At 35.1% G+C, this 15,186-nt stretch overlaps 1 protein-coding gene across 1 annotated transcript; it reads right to left on the bottom strand.

The window, feature by feature from the left end:
* Window positions 1-257: 257 nt before the first annotated feature.
* LOC108984510 lies at window positions 258-12,209 on the bottom strand. The gene is made up of 12 exons (XM_035688663.1): window positions 11,192-12,209; window positions 10,129-10,397; window positions 9,750-9,960; window positions 9,251-9,488; window positions 8,881-9,031; window positions 8,437-8,768; window positions 2,579-3,462; window positions 1,854-2,128; window positions 1,545-1,755; window positions 1,046-1,283; window positions 705-855; window positions 258-590 (listed from the first exon to the last, which is right to left on the bottom strand). Exons 1-12 carry the CDS (start codon window positions 12,021-12,023, stop codon window positions 258-260), a joined length of 4,125 nt encoding a protein of 1,374 aa, XP_035544556.1. The 5' UTR covers window positions 12,024-12,209.
* Between the last annotated feature and the right edge of the window lie 2,977 nt (window positions 12,210-15,186).

Here is a 15,186-nt window from a genome sequence, read left to right on the forward strand (position 1 = left end):
TATTTATAAGCTCACCGCCGCACACATTTATAAGCAGTCATTTTATAACACGCTCAACATGCACGGAGCAGGAAGGTAATGTACCTACACTAGCTCTTATGTAGGTAGAAGGGTACTAGGCTGATAGATCGGCCCGAATCAACTTAATAAGAATTTCCGGTCCACTAGTTTCCCTCATGGCAGAACCAGTGATATTCTGGCAAGCTGCCCTTAGCAACTGAGTATTGCAGGTTATACTGAATCCCATGCTGCTCATACTATCGAGGGTACAGTTCAGTAACAGATACTTCGTTGATAGTGCATGACATTGATTTGCTTGTGGATTGATCCACCTCCGGCTCCTTTAATGGCAGTTTTTGCTCTGTTCGACTATGAAGCCAATACGCTGGTTGTTTAGGCGAGGGCAAAGCAACAGAATAACTGTTTAGCATTAGAACTACCGATGCTATTGTCGGCCTGTCGGCTGGGTCATCCTGTACACAAAGTAATCCAAAATGGAGACATCTAATGACCTCATTTATTGAGTAAGAATCTCCCAAGGATGGATCCAACAACACCAAGGGTGTTCCGTCCCACCAATGTTTCCAAGCCTGCACCAATTGCACAAGCAACGTTCTAATGTTATTCTCTTCCTCCCCAAATGGATGTGATGATGTTAGCAATAAAAAAGGAAAATAAAATCAGAATATTTGGTTCATACTCACATAGCTTAAAAGGTGTCCAGAACCATCTGATTGAGAGAAAGAACTGATCTTCTTGCCACTTAAAATCTCTAGAATTAAGACTCCAAAACTGTACACATCAGATTTTACAGAGAATTTTCCATGCATGGCATATTCTGGAGACATGTAACCACTACAAACCAGCATCATTGATACACCAATGTTAGTTATACTACATGCTAACTTGGTACCTGACTTGTGTAAAGTCCTCTGTCAAAAATTTCACTTTTTTTCCCCGACAGCACTTACTTGGAAGAGATGATAATTTCACGAATCTAGATTTCATATTAAGTAATAGAAATAAACAAAGATTCAGAACTCACAATGTGCCCGCAATCCTACGGGTCTTTCCCTGTGTTTGATCAACTCCAAAAATCTTCGCAATGCCAAAATCAGAAATTTTAGGCTTCATATCCCCATCTAGCAAAATGTTACTGGATTTAAGATCACGATGTATGATTCTAAGCCGAGAGTCTTCGTGAAGATAAAGAATTCCTCGAGCAATCCCTACAATAATCTTGTAACGCCTAGACCAGTCCAGTTGTCCTTGCCTTTCAGGGTCTACACATTCATTAGAACCCAATTATCAGGTCTGAATATTTAAGTCAGATACGTATCAACAAATTCAATCAACTTCAAATTAAGTACACTAAAGACCTTTTGAGAAAACGAAATTTAATCAATTGACTTCTTTTAAGTTCTACAAAGCTCAATAAATTGGTTGATTAGCAAACTGCAAACAACGCCCTATTTGAGTGGATTCAATCCTCATATATCCTTCAACATTCATGAAAATTAGGAATATGCTTAAAAGGGACAAACCATATAGAAAATAGTCAAGGCTTTTGTTGGGAACAAATTCATATACAAGAATCTTCTCCTCTCCTTCCAAGCAAAATCCCACTAGCCTTGCAAGATTTCTGTGTTGAAGCTTGGCTACTAATACAACCTCATTTTTAAATTCATCTCCCCCTTGACTAGATCTTTTCGATAACCTCTTCACAGCAATTTGTTGTCCATTAGTAAGTGTACCCTGGCAACATACTTTAACCAGCCATTAGAACATTTCAACGAGTAGAGTCCTCGCAAAAACAAAAAAGAGTACACAAATAATGAGGACTCATCCTTTACCTTGTACACCGCACCAAAACCTCCTTCACCTAACTTGTTATTAACTGAGAACCCCTCTGTTGCAGCTTCAATCGTAGCAAAATTAAATTGCAAGGACTCTAGAGTGGAAATATCATCCGTAGTTCCACTTTTTTTACTATTTTCCGCCTGCATAGCGTTATATTTTGTTCTTGCTCTCTTACGAAGGAAGCAGTAGCCCATAAGGAATAGCGCCGTAGAGACGGAAATTGAAGCAACAATGATAATAATAGTCAGCGATGAGCTTCGACTTTTTCCTGCATGAACAACAATGGCACTCCATTAGTTATTTTTGCAGAACATTAATGCATTGGCAAGGACAGTAACCTATGTTGATCTGAAGTTGAAATTACGAAGTCACCACGACGAATGAGAAACCAAATGTCTGTTTATATATGTAGGGTATCATCCAGCAATGTTTTCCGAACTTGTTTGATGTTCTATTTGTATTTACACTAGTAAGCTAAACACACTTTCAGTAATTTAAATAAATAAAAAAAACCACTTTCAGTAGTTAGTAAAGAAGATGAAAAAGGCCTGACTTTTACATGTTAACATCTGCCAACATCATGAAAATAAACAACACAGATATATAGGAAAGCAAAAACAAAGTTCTAATCATAATTGAGAAACCAACTGTACCTTCGGTATTTTCGGATTCCTTTCTTTATCCCCTAAAAAAGAGCAAGAAAAGAATATAACTTTACCAGGAGGTGGAGGAACAAGTGGATTAGGCCTTGCCCCCGAAGTGTTTACAGTCAGGTAAAACGGGTGCACATTGTACCTAACTGTGCAGCTGGGAAAGAGAGCTGAGGCGCTTTCCTTTCCACTACAGCAACCAGGCAAATACGACATCGCTATCTGAAGACACCTATTACAGTCGGAACCGGTCAGATCCGGCGTGCACTGCACGAGGGTGTACACAGTTTGTGACGATGTGAATCTCGCTTCCTTCGTCCCAAACTTCTTGGCCCCAAGCCCAAGATCTGAAATCCCGGTTGCCAACTCGCTGAATGTTGCCCTCAGTAGCTCACCAAACCGGATTGCGTCCGAAATGTTCTTATTGCCCGAGGTGAAATCGTTACGGTCAGGGGCCAAGCTGGAGAAAATATACCGGCTTGAGTAGCGTAGCATGCATTCCTCGTAATAACCGACCGCCCCTTCCTCCTCGGGGCAGCGCTGGACAAGGTCTTTGGTTGCGCCGGCAGCACAGTCACGGCAGGCCTCGGCGGGGAGGTCACCGCGACAGAGGAATATGCCGTAAACGGTGTCCTCGGAGGTTCCGGAGGAGGCGGTGGCGTTGTAGAATCCGGTGGTGCGAGTGGCGTTTGATGAGAGATAAGCGAGGAGGTGATTGAGGTTGGATCGGTAGGTGCTGTTGGGGTTCGTGATGTCGTCCAAGCAGAAATGGCGCATATAAGTTGCAGCCGCTTCAGTTCTCGGTGGACTAACGCAGCTGATAAACAAAGAGATAAATACAAAGAGGCTGGCGCAGAAGTTGGAGGAGGAAGAGGCCGAGGGCAACTTCAAGCCCAGTAACATGACGAACGCCTCGCTAGCTCCTTGGTCCTCGCGCAGTCGCAAATCAAGGGGTCAGAATATTTGATCCGATTGCTGTCCGAAAAAATGATAACTTTTTACAGTATTAGAGCGCTGGCATCCAAATATTTGCCTCATTTGTCTCAAATTTATCTGGACTAGCCAAAGCAATAAATCTTTGACTTTGAGCTATAATGAAAAGCACTGCTGTTCATATTTAGCGAGCTATTGTATATGGACTAGACGAATAAATTATTTAACAAAATCTCATTCAACTTAAAATCTGTCCGTTTTCAAGTGCTTTTTCTATATTGTATTTTGTAACTTCTATATTTTTTATAGATAAAAAATAATAAGTTGAAGAAAAAAATAGTTCAAAAATAATAATTTAAGTATCAAATTAAATTATTAATTAATATATAATTAGTGTAATTACAAAATATAAAAAAAAATAAAAAATAATATTATTAAAAAAGTAATATTATATTATTATTTTAACTAATTTAATGACTAATTTAATGTATATTTATCTAGCCAAATGTTAATGCTATAGTCAAAACTTGAAGTTCTTGCCAAAATTTAGACTTGGCAATAGCTAGGCCATTGCTAATGCTCTTAGAACATCTATATTGGCTTCTTCAAATAATATTTCATCTTTAAATTTAAATAATTTTATCAATAGTTGACTCACATTTAATTAGCCAAATACTTTTTATCCTAAATATTAGCTACAGTAATTTCATTTTTTTCTTCAAAGATGAAAAACACTATTTCTTCTTCAAATACATTATTTATTAATATCTCGTCTCTCTCCCGCGTCTCTTTTCTCTTTCTTCTTCATTTTCCTTTTCCGCGTTTCTTCTTCCCTTCTTCCTTCTCTTCTTCCCTCTCTCGCGGCTCTTCCTCTCTGTTCTCTTCATCTATTTTTTTTTCTCTTCTTCTATTTTTCCCTCTCCCGCGTCTCTTCCTTCTTCCTCTTCTTCTCATTTTTTTTTCTCTTATTCCCCATTTCTCCTCTCCCACAACCATTCCCTCCCGCAACCATTCTCTCCTACGACAAAGCTCTCTAGCACGACACTCCCAAGCACACGGTAATCATTCGAAACCCTAACCTTGAGTTTTCAAAAATATTTTTATTGTTTAAGTTTTATTTTGTTGATTTTGTTGGTGTTGTGTAGGGTTTGATTCCAAACCCTAACTTTGATTCTAGCCCTAATTTTATTGTTTGGTTTGATTTTGTTGATGTTTGTGTTTGAATTTGTTGGTCTCGGATAGTTTCTTTGATCTCTTGCCTCTAGTTGATGTTTTCTTTTTTATAGGATTTCTCAATGCAAGCAAAAGCAAAGGAAGTGTAAGCCCTTGCGATTCTGCGAACAAGAAAATGTAGGAAGTTGGTAATCATTTGAAATTCTTTTGAAATAATCATTTGAATACCCTCAGAACAACCTCATCTTTATGCCAAAGGTTCCTTGGTGGCTTCGATCATGAAAGATTTTGTCACTTGATGGGTGTAGATTTTTGGGGTTTCACCTGCATGTAGATGGATCTGTATTAATTACTAGGGACCTTTGGCATAAAGATTAAGTTGATAATCATAAAGATTAATTACTAGGGACCTACAAGTAGATGGATCTGTATTAAAATTTATGGGATTTTACCTACAAGCATTAGACCTTTATATTTCTTTGTATTTGAAATGGATCAATGGAATCGTTGCTTAGAACATTCATCTTGTGAATCTAATTTTCTTGATATATGAGTATATGCTCTGTCCTGATGGAAAAATAAATATTTTTTTTCTAAATTGCAACAATACATTGTCTCCCCTCTACATCTATGCAACAAACAAGTAGATCCACCAACTGCTAAGGAATCACCGAAGCTATACCCATGGAATGTAACTTAATATCAAAATTTTCGGAGGCTACATACTTCAAAAGCATATTCAATTACGTTGTTAAATATATTCTGTGAGGATAGTCATAGTTCACACTACAAGGAGAGGTGAGACTTTCATTTATTAATTTTGGGGAGAACTGAATTTTCTGCAATACCATGCCCATGTTGCGTATTTTCCCTGCATGAGATTATGTTGCGTATCTACTTTATATCTAATGTTTAATATACCTGTTTTTTTTTTAAAAGGAAGTGTTGTTTTTAAGCAATTGTTTGATTAGACCTACTTGCATGAGATTATGTGTGAATACTTTAAGTAGTGTTTATGATTCTAGTCCTGATTTTTTACAATTATACTTGAATCAAGGATGGACATCACATTTGATGAAGATCCTTTCTTTACCACTCTATTGTAAAGTGGTGACCAAGGGAGATCCACAACTGTAATGACTAGTACTCATGATAATGTTGGATTCCAAGCAACACTATTGGAAGATGAAAAAAGGCCACCTAGTAAGAAAACACAACAAGGTGTGTCTTTCACCGTAGAGGAGGACAATCTCCTCGTGTTGGCTTGACTCAATATTAGCATGAATGCTATACGGGGGACGGATAAAAAATATTCTCAAATGTGGGAGAGAATTAGCAATTATTATAATGAGCATAAAAATACTAGCATGGCAAATCGTTCTGCGGGTCATTGACCAATCGATGGCCGGTGATCCAAAAATGCACAAATGAATTTTGTGCTGCTGTGGCTCAAGTAGAATCTTTACATCAAATTGGTGCGACATAGCAGGACAAGGTATGAGTTTCTAACTAAATTTCATTTTAAAAATTATTGCTGAAATTCTATTATAACATTTTTGTTACATTCGCATATTTAGATTGAAAGAGTTAAAATCATGTATAGAGAGACTGAGAGGCCACATACAACATGGAACATTGTTGGTGTCTATTGAGACACCAACCAAAATGACAACAACACGTGTTCATGTTGTCTACGAGAAGGAAATCACATGGAAAATACCTTGCTATGGCGAAGTCGACTCCATTAGGAGACGACGCGATAGATGACAACGTAGATGTCTTTTTGGAAAGACCTCCAGGAAAGAAGGTTGAGAAAGAAAGGGAGAGAAAAAGGAAGGCTGCAGAATCATATGATTCAGAATTTGTTGAGGCATTAAATTGCGTGACAAATGATAGAGCTGTATTTATGTCTGTAAGAATGCAAGTGGCCAGTAAATTGGATGCTGATAGGACTCAATTACTAGCGGAGAAAAAGAGGAGAAATGATACGAAGAATAGGAAGATCGATATGGAGAGATAATGAAAATGGATCTTGTCGGCATGAATGGAATGCAACGAGAGTATTTCTTGAATCTTCAAAACGAGGATTTTAAGAAATCCAGGAAGCAATTTTCATCTCAATCTCTATCTTCATCTTTTGAAGATGTGTAGCCTTTTGTTGATGAAACATTTTGGAGTTGTTTTGTATATTGTGGTTGTAGCCCATGATTATTTTGTGATTTTTTGTTATTTTGGATCACAAATATGAGTGTGATGTTTATAGTTTTATATGTTAATTACCACCCTATTCATTACTTTTATTTTGCATTAGTTGGTGATGATGTTTGTGAAAATTGGTTTGATTGCATTAAAGATCGATGTAATTATTTTGATAATATTAATATCGTGTGATGAAATTTTGTTTATTAGATTGTGAAAATAAAAATGAATATGATTATTGAAGATTATAGGAGGTTATGAAAATAGAATTAATTATAAAATTAAAAAAATAAAAAATAAAAATATTTTATTATTATAAAGAGTATAATAACTAATTTAATATAAATTTTAAATTTTAAATAATTAATTAAAAATAAAAAAATTATATATTTCTTAAAATTTAAAAAATACAATAATCAATGCTCTTATAACCATATACTACGACACATTCGATACAGATGTTGTGGACCGACCGAGTTTGACTGCTATCGAATGAAGCAACTCGAGTACGTAACTTTTTTTCTTTTTAATATTTTAAGTTTCTAGTGTCATTCGTCGGTCAAACTCAAATAACTTCTTGTTCCCTTGGAAATATCAAAGAAGAAGATAGGTGGCCCACGTGTGAATATATTTAATTAATAGTCAATAAAATATAATTAATAAACAAGTTTACTCGTAAAACTTATAATTAATTCTTGTAATTTTAATAAATTCTATGTTGAACAACGTCAACACTTTTCAGTTTCAAACTAAAGAACTAAAGTTGACTTTTTTAGGGTATTATTAGTAAATATTTTTTCATCAATATAGTTGAATTATGAATAATTTATATAATTATGAATATATTATATATAAAATTATGTTAATTGAATTAACATAAATATAGGAATCAGATCAATTCATTTATATGATATTAGTTAAAACAGATCGTATTTAAATAAATCTAATAAAAAATTATAGTTAAATAAATTATGTGAATTATATCATTTCACTCGAGATTTATATAGATAAATCTGATTGATTTAATTAAACTAATCGTATTTAAATTAATTCATATAATCGGTAAGTAAATAACGTAAGTCCTACGAACACGAATTGACATCGTTGTTGATCATAGTCAGTAATTACAAATAATAAAAAATTTAAAATTTAAATTAAAAGAAAAATACTAATAAAATAGAATTGTCATTTAACAACTATTATTTATTGGTTTGGGTAATAACATCTAAAAGAAATATAACAATTTGAAAGATAACATAATTTTTATGTAAGTGGAGTATTATTTTCTATCCATAATACTTTGTTTAATACTTCTGCATTTATTGGGTTTTTACTTTTACTTCTCCAAGGATGAAGAAATAACATGGATTAATTTACATTGCAGTGTTTTGAAAATGACCCTTTAGTCACGAGGGACGAGGGTCACTCATTTATACTTTAAAACCAGTAATTTTATTCACTAAACTTACACGGAACAGGATGTAATGTACCTAAATCGGCCCGAGTCAACTTTAATAAGAGTTTCGCCGTTTTGCTCCTCGGAATCTCCAGTCCATCAGTTTCCCTCGAGCCCTTGGCAACTGGGTATTGCAGGCTATAAGGAATCCTCTGCTACTCACACTATCGAGGATACAGTTCGGTAACCGATACTCTGTTGACAGTGCATGATATTGATTTGCTTGTGGATTGATCCACCTCCGGCTCCTTTAATGGCAGTTTTTGCTCTGTTCGACTATGAAGCCAATATGCTGGTTGATTAGGCGATGGCAAAGCAACTGAGTAACTGTTTAGCATTAGAACTACCGATGCTATTGTCGGCCTGTCGGCTGGATCATCCTGTACACATAGTAGTCCAAAATGGAGACATCTGGTGACTTCATTTATCGAGTAAGAATCTCCCAAGGATGGATCCAACAACTCCAAGGGTGTCCCATCTCTCCAATGTTTCCATGCCTGCACCAATTGCTCAAGTAACGTTCCAATGTTATTCTTCCTCCCCAAATGGATGTGATGATGTTTGCATTAAAATGGAAAGATAAAATCAGAATATTTGGTTCATACTCACATAGCTCAATAGGTGTCCAGCACCATCTGATTGAGAGAAAGAACTAATCTTCTTGCCACTTAAAATCTCCAGAATTAAGACTCCAAAACTATACATGTCAGACTTTACAGAAAATTTTCCATGCATGGCATATTCTGGAGACATGTAACCGCTACAAACCAGCATCATTGATACACCAATGTTAGTTATAATACATGCTAACTTGGTACCTAAAACAGTGTTAAAGCATATGATCCCTGTTTCAAAATTACTTTGATGCATATGATCTTGATGCGATGAAGATTGGAGTGTCTAGATTTTAAGTGGAAATGAATTCACAAATCTAGATTTCATATTCTGTAATAGAAATAAACAAAGATTCAGAACTCACAATGTGCCGGCAATCCTACGGGTCTTTCCCTGTGTTTGATCAACTCCAAAAATCTTGGCCATGCCAAAATCAGAGATTTTAGGATTCATATCCCCATCTAGCAAAATGTTACTGGCTTTAAGATCGCGATGTATGATTCTAAGCCGAGAATCTTCGTGAAGATAAAGAATTCCTCGAGCAATCCCTACAATAATCTTGTAACGCCTAGACCAGTCCAGTTGTCCTTGCCTTTCAGGGTCTACACATTCATTAGAACCTAATAGTCAGGGCTGAATAATTAAGGCAGATACATATTGAACTAATTCAGTCAACTTTAAAATAAATACACCAAAGATCATTTGAGAAACCGAAATTTAATCAATCGACTTCTTTTAAGTTTTACAAAACTCAATAAATTTGTTGACTAGCAAACTGCAAACAACGCCCTATTTGAGTGGATTCAATACCTTCATTTCCTTTAACATTCAAGAAAATTAGTAATATGCTTAAAGAGACAAACCATAAAGAAAATAGTCAAGACTTTTGTTGGGAACAAATTCGTAGACAAGTATCTTCTCCTCTCCTTCCAAACAAAATCCCACTAGCCTTGCAAGATTTCTGTGTTGAAGCTTGGCTACCAATACAACCTCGGTTTTAAATTCATCTCCTCCTTGCTTGGAACTTTTCGATAACCTCTTCACAGCAATTCGTTGTCCATTAGTAAGTGTACCCTGGCAACATACTTTAACAGGCCATTAGAATATTGTACCCCTTCCTATTCATATAAAACATCAAAAGCATCAGCATTATCATCTTTTGCATCCACTAAATTAGCTACATTTCAATGAGTGGAATTCTCACAAAAAAAAGTAAACAAACAATGAGAACTCATCCTTTACCACATAAACCGCACCAAATCCGCCTTCACCTAATTTGTTATTAGCTGAGAATCCCTCTGTTGCAGCTTCAATTGTAGCAAAACTAAATTGCAAGGAGTCTACAGTGGTAATATTATCCGGAGCTCCACTTTCTTTACCATTTTCCTCCTGTATATACTTTGTTTTTGCTCTCTTACTAAGGAAGCAGTAGCCAATAGCGAATAGCACCACAGAGACGGAAATAGAAGCAACAATGGCAATAATAGTCAGTGATGAGATTCGACTTTTTCCTGCATAGACAACAATGGCAGTCTATCAATTATTTTTGCAGAACATTAACATATTGGCAAGGATAGTGACCTATGTTCTGAAGTTAAAACTACAAAGTCGCCATGTGGAATGGGAAAACCAAGTGTCTGTCTTTTTATATATGGTATCATCCAGCAATGTTTTCCTAACTCGTTTGATGTTTTATTTGTATTTAGACTTGTAGCCTAAACACACTTTCAATAATTTAAATAAAAGTAATGTTATTCTTCATTCTTGATTTTGTCATCCTCAGCCACACTGGCATGTTTTAAGTGGTTGTTCCTCCAAGTGACTGGCATATAAAACCACTCATTATAGGATCACAATTCAATTATCATTAATACAGCAGGCAACACTTACACTAGGTCAAACCCTGACAAACCTTTCGAATTTGAGGTCTTTTCGGCCCAAAACGCCATAAGTACCACTACTGTCATTGTTCCTTAGTGCGACCAGTTGCGAGTATTGGCATGTCGGGGGGGTTGAGACACATTTGTAGCTCATATTATCTTTCGGCTGTATGAGCAAAGACGGTGATTGGGGATGACAAATTCAAGGATGAAGAAAGAAGAAAAGGCCCGACTTTCGCATTTTAATTACTCGGTGATATCATATTCCAAGGTCCAACATCTTGACAACAACCAAGACAGATATATAGGAAAGCAAAAATCCCCAAGTTCTAATCATGCATAAATGAGAAACCAACTTTACCTTCCGTATTTTGGATTCCTTTCTTTATCCTCTGAAAAAGAACAAGAAAATAATTAAACTTTACCAGGTGGTGGAGGCACAAGTGGAGTGGGCCTTGCCCCCGATGCGTTTACACTCAAGTAAAACGGGTGCACATCGTACCTAACTGTGCAGCTGGGAAAGAGAACTGAGGCACTTTCCTTTCCACCACAGCAATCCGGCAAATACGACATCGCTATACGAAGACACCTATTGCAATCGAAACCCGTCAGATCCGGCGTGCACTGCACAAGGGTGTACACGGTTCGTGATGCTGTGAATCTCGTTTCTTTCGTTCCAAACTTCTTGGCCCCAGGCCCAAGATCTGAGATCCCGCTTGCCAACTCGCTGAATGTTGCCCTGAGAAGCTCGCCAAGCCGGGTTGCCTCCGAAATACTCTTATTGCCCGAGATGAAAGAGGACGGGTCGACGGCCGAACTGGAGAAGATATACCGGCTAGAGTAGCGTAGCGTGCATTCCTCGTAATAACCAACGGCTCCTTGCTTCTCGGGGCAGCGCTGAACAAGGTCTTTCGTTGCGCCGGAAACACAGTCGTGGCAGGCGTCGGCGGGGAGGTCACCGCGACAGAGGAACATGCCATAGACGGTGTCCTCGGAGGTTCCAGAGGAGGCGGTCGCGTTGTAGAATCCGGTGGTGCGGGTGGCGTTAGATGAGAGATAAGCGAGGAGGTGATTGAGGTTAAATCGGTACGTGGTGTCGGGGGTGGTGATGGCGTTTAAGCAATCATGGTGCATGTAAGTTGCAGCCGCTTCGGTTATTGTTTGACTAACGAAACTGATCGGCAAAGAGATAAATACAAAAACGCTAACGCAGAAGTTGAAGGAGGGGGAGCGCAACTGCAAAAAGCCCAGAAACATGACGATGAACCTTTTGGCTAGCAACCTTCTGGCTAGCTCGCCCGACTGTTTTTTTTTTTTTTTTTTAATTTTTTTTAAGCTAGCTCGCCCGACGGTTGTTCTAAGGTTAATTTCACTCTTCCTTCAGATACGAGGAGCGCAATCGTGTTACATAGTAGATACAACGTACTGTTGTGCAGCGGCGGAATTACATCTTTGACTTTAGGCCATTTCCAAATGATAAACTTACCACCGAATAATCATTTGTATACAATTATATAATAAAATAAGATTTTTTTAAACCTTATTTTGATTTTGGTTTTTAATTTGATGTGTTTAAATTTAATGAAACATATTATTATATTTAAAATTATCTACAAGGTAAATGAGTTATTAGGCTATCATGCACATCGTTCTATACCATGAGGTCCATGAGTCTTATGCTGGGAATATGTGTGTGTATATATTAATATATATATTTATATATATATATATACACTAGTAATAGAGCAACGCCCAATGGACGTTTGTCTAATTTAGATTTTTACAAAAATTATACGATTTTTTATAAAAGAAAAGTGATTAATAAATTATTTAACAAATTTTAACAAATATCTTTAGATAATGATATATTAGTAAAGTATAATAATTATATTTTTGGATAGATTAGAAAAAAAAAGATTAATTCAAAATCTGCCATAGTTTAATACAAATTTTACAAATTGATCATTTTGTTAAATTTGTATTAGATTAGTTCAAAATGCTGGCTGGCTAGTTTGTGGCCGACCATGCAATACATGACACCTCTTTATGATTATCATGTAAATTAAATCGAGTCGTAGAAGAAGCATATATATTGTGATTAGGCAACACATCATAAGTACATATTAATTTGTACATTAAGTATCTAGAATTTATATTTTTAATCATGTTACATCCCTTATTATAGAATTATATAAGAGAGTTCGCGCGTCGAGATCTCAATGTGATACCGTTTAATTTCTTTTCTTTAATATTTAATAAATAAATATTCTTTTACGTCATTTTTTTATTAATTCTTTAAATTAAAAAGTCTTTTATGCATTTTTACATAAAAGATTTTTAATTATTTTATTTAAATGGGACTTATTAAAATTAGGGAAGGGTATAATTATATGATTTTACAACATTACCTTCAGTTTTACCATTCTATTTATTTTAAGTATAAAGCTCCTTTAATCCTAACCATTGATTTGTTAGGTAAGGAAAATATCTTTCCAAATTTAATCTCCGTCATCCATTTTAGCTTCTAAGGGAAGGAGTTTCAAAAGTCACTTAAGCCCTTATTACCCCCCCATCATACGCGTCAGCTTCCAAGGCAAAGAAAAGGAAAATTTTCTCTAGTCCTCAAGTCCATCCGTGCGACTTTTCTCTTTTTCTTTCCATTTTCATTCTCCTTCATCTTAAGCCCAAGCACTTATTAGGAAGCCAAGGATTTCGTGTGCTCTCTAGTTCTCAAGCTGAATCTACATTTCCTCTTCTGCGTTTTATGTTTTGGGAAGAGATTCACTAAAGGTATAAACCCTAACCCTAATTTCCTTTCGTTGGATTGTGGTTGTGATGCAAAACCGAGCCATTGTAGTTGAAAGCTCGTAATTTTACTTCTTTTAATGCATTGTGAAATTTATTTCATTAATGTCTTGTATGTTATGTATTTTTCCAATTTCATATAGCCGTGTATGTTGAATATAGCTGTGTATGTCGATGGATCTTCCTTACGGTGACTGCACGCTGGCAACGGAGAAATCGACAGAGAGCTCCTGCTCCTTGAAGGACTACCGTCCGTCGTTAAGCAGAAGCGGAAACAGAAGAGAGAGGGGGTCTGAGTTGAGAGAGGAGGAAACATAATATGCACAGGACCTTCACTAAAAAGACCAAAACACCCTCAGTCAGACGAACGAAATATAAGGAACTCAGGTGAGTAAAAGTGTACACACCCGGCTAGACAAAGGGACAAAAGTGGAAGAAGGAAGTGCAAACAAAAAGACTGTTCTTTCTTGTTTATCTGCATATAGCGGCTTTTAAGATATAAGGGATATATATTTGTGTGTGTATATATATATTTATAGAGTGATGTTACTCTGTCAATTGCAAGTGCCTACTCTTTGTGATGCTTAGTGCAAACTGTACCTATTTTTTATTTTAAATATTTTTTAAATATGTTTAAATATTTTAAAAAAATATAAATACATTAATAGTTATTTTCTTAATTATTAATAAAAAAATAAGGAATCATTAATAAAAAAAAAAGGAAACATAGTAATATTATTTATATTTATACTGTATATTTGGTTTATAATTATAAGAAAATACATTATAAATGCAGTTTAATTTCATATTCTATCAATTTATAACAAATATTTTTTTATTTAACTTTATAATTGATCGTATTAACATTTTTAATTCAAATAAAATAAGAAATCCTAATGTATATTTGTGTTCGTTTATTTTTCATTAAGTAAAATACTGATTAATTGATTGAAAAGACTCAAGATAGAATATGCAAACGTTTTAAAAGATAATTAAAAATGAATGAATTTTAGATTTTATAAAAGAAATATATATATATATTTATATATATATAAACGCATATAGATATATAAACTCATAATTTAGCAACCAAATTTTGAGTTTTTTTTTAACACATATCTTCAAGTTTTTAAATTTTTGGAGGCACATTTTTTGACTTTTTATACGTATTCTCATTTCTTTATTTTCAAGACAAAATTTATGGACTTATAAAAAAAACATAGAAATTGTTTTTTCTTACTTCTAAGAAGACTCAATGGTTTTAGATGGGATATAAGAAAATTTTATATGTTTGAAAGATTTTAAAAAGTTTTAAAATATTTTGGGTTCGATATTTTTTTTTTCCAAATTTTATTTGAATTCAAATGTTATTTTTTTATTTTTATTTTTATTTTTTTGGGTGGCTAGTTGGAGACACGGCTCCCCTCTAGCAGGAAATTGACCTCCCAACAAAATTATAACCCTTACACACTCTCTAGAATTTTCTAAGATCTGTATATAAATATAAATGTCCCTATTTAGTTTTATTTTATATGATCCAAAATTTTATTTAATTTTTATATATAACTTGTATAAACAATTTATGTACTAGAAAGAAAGATGAGTTTATGAAAAA

Source organism: Juglans regia, chromosome 3, assembly GCF_001411555.2.
Source record: "Juglans regia cultivar Chandler chromosome 3, Walnut 2.0, whole genome shotgun sequence".
Taxonomy (NCBI): domain Eukaryota; kingdom Viridiplantae; phylum Streptophyta; class Magnoliopsida; order Fagales; family Juglandaceae; genus Juglans; species Juglans regia.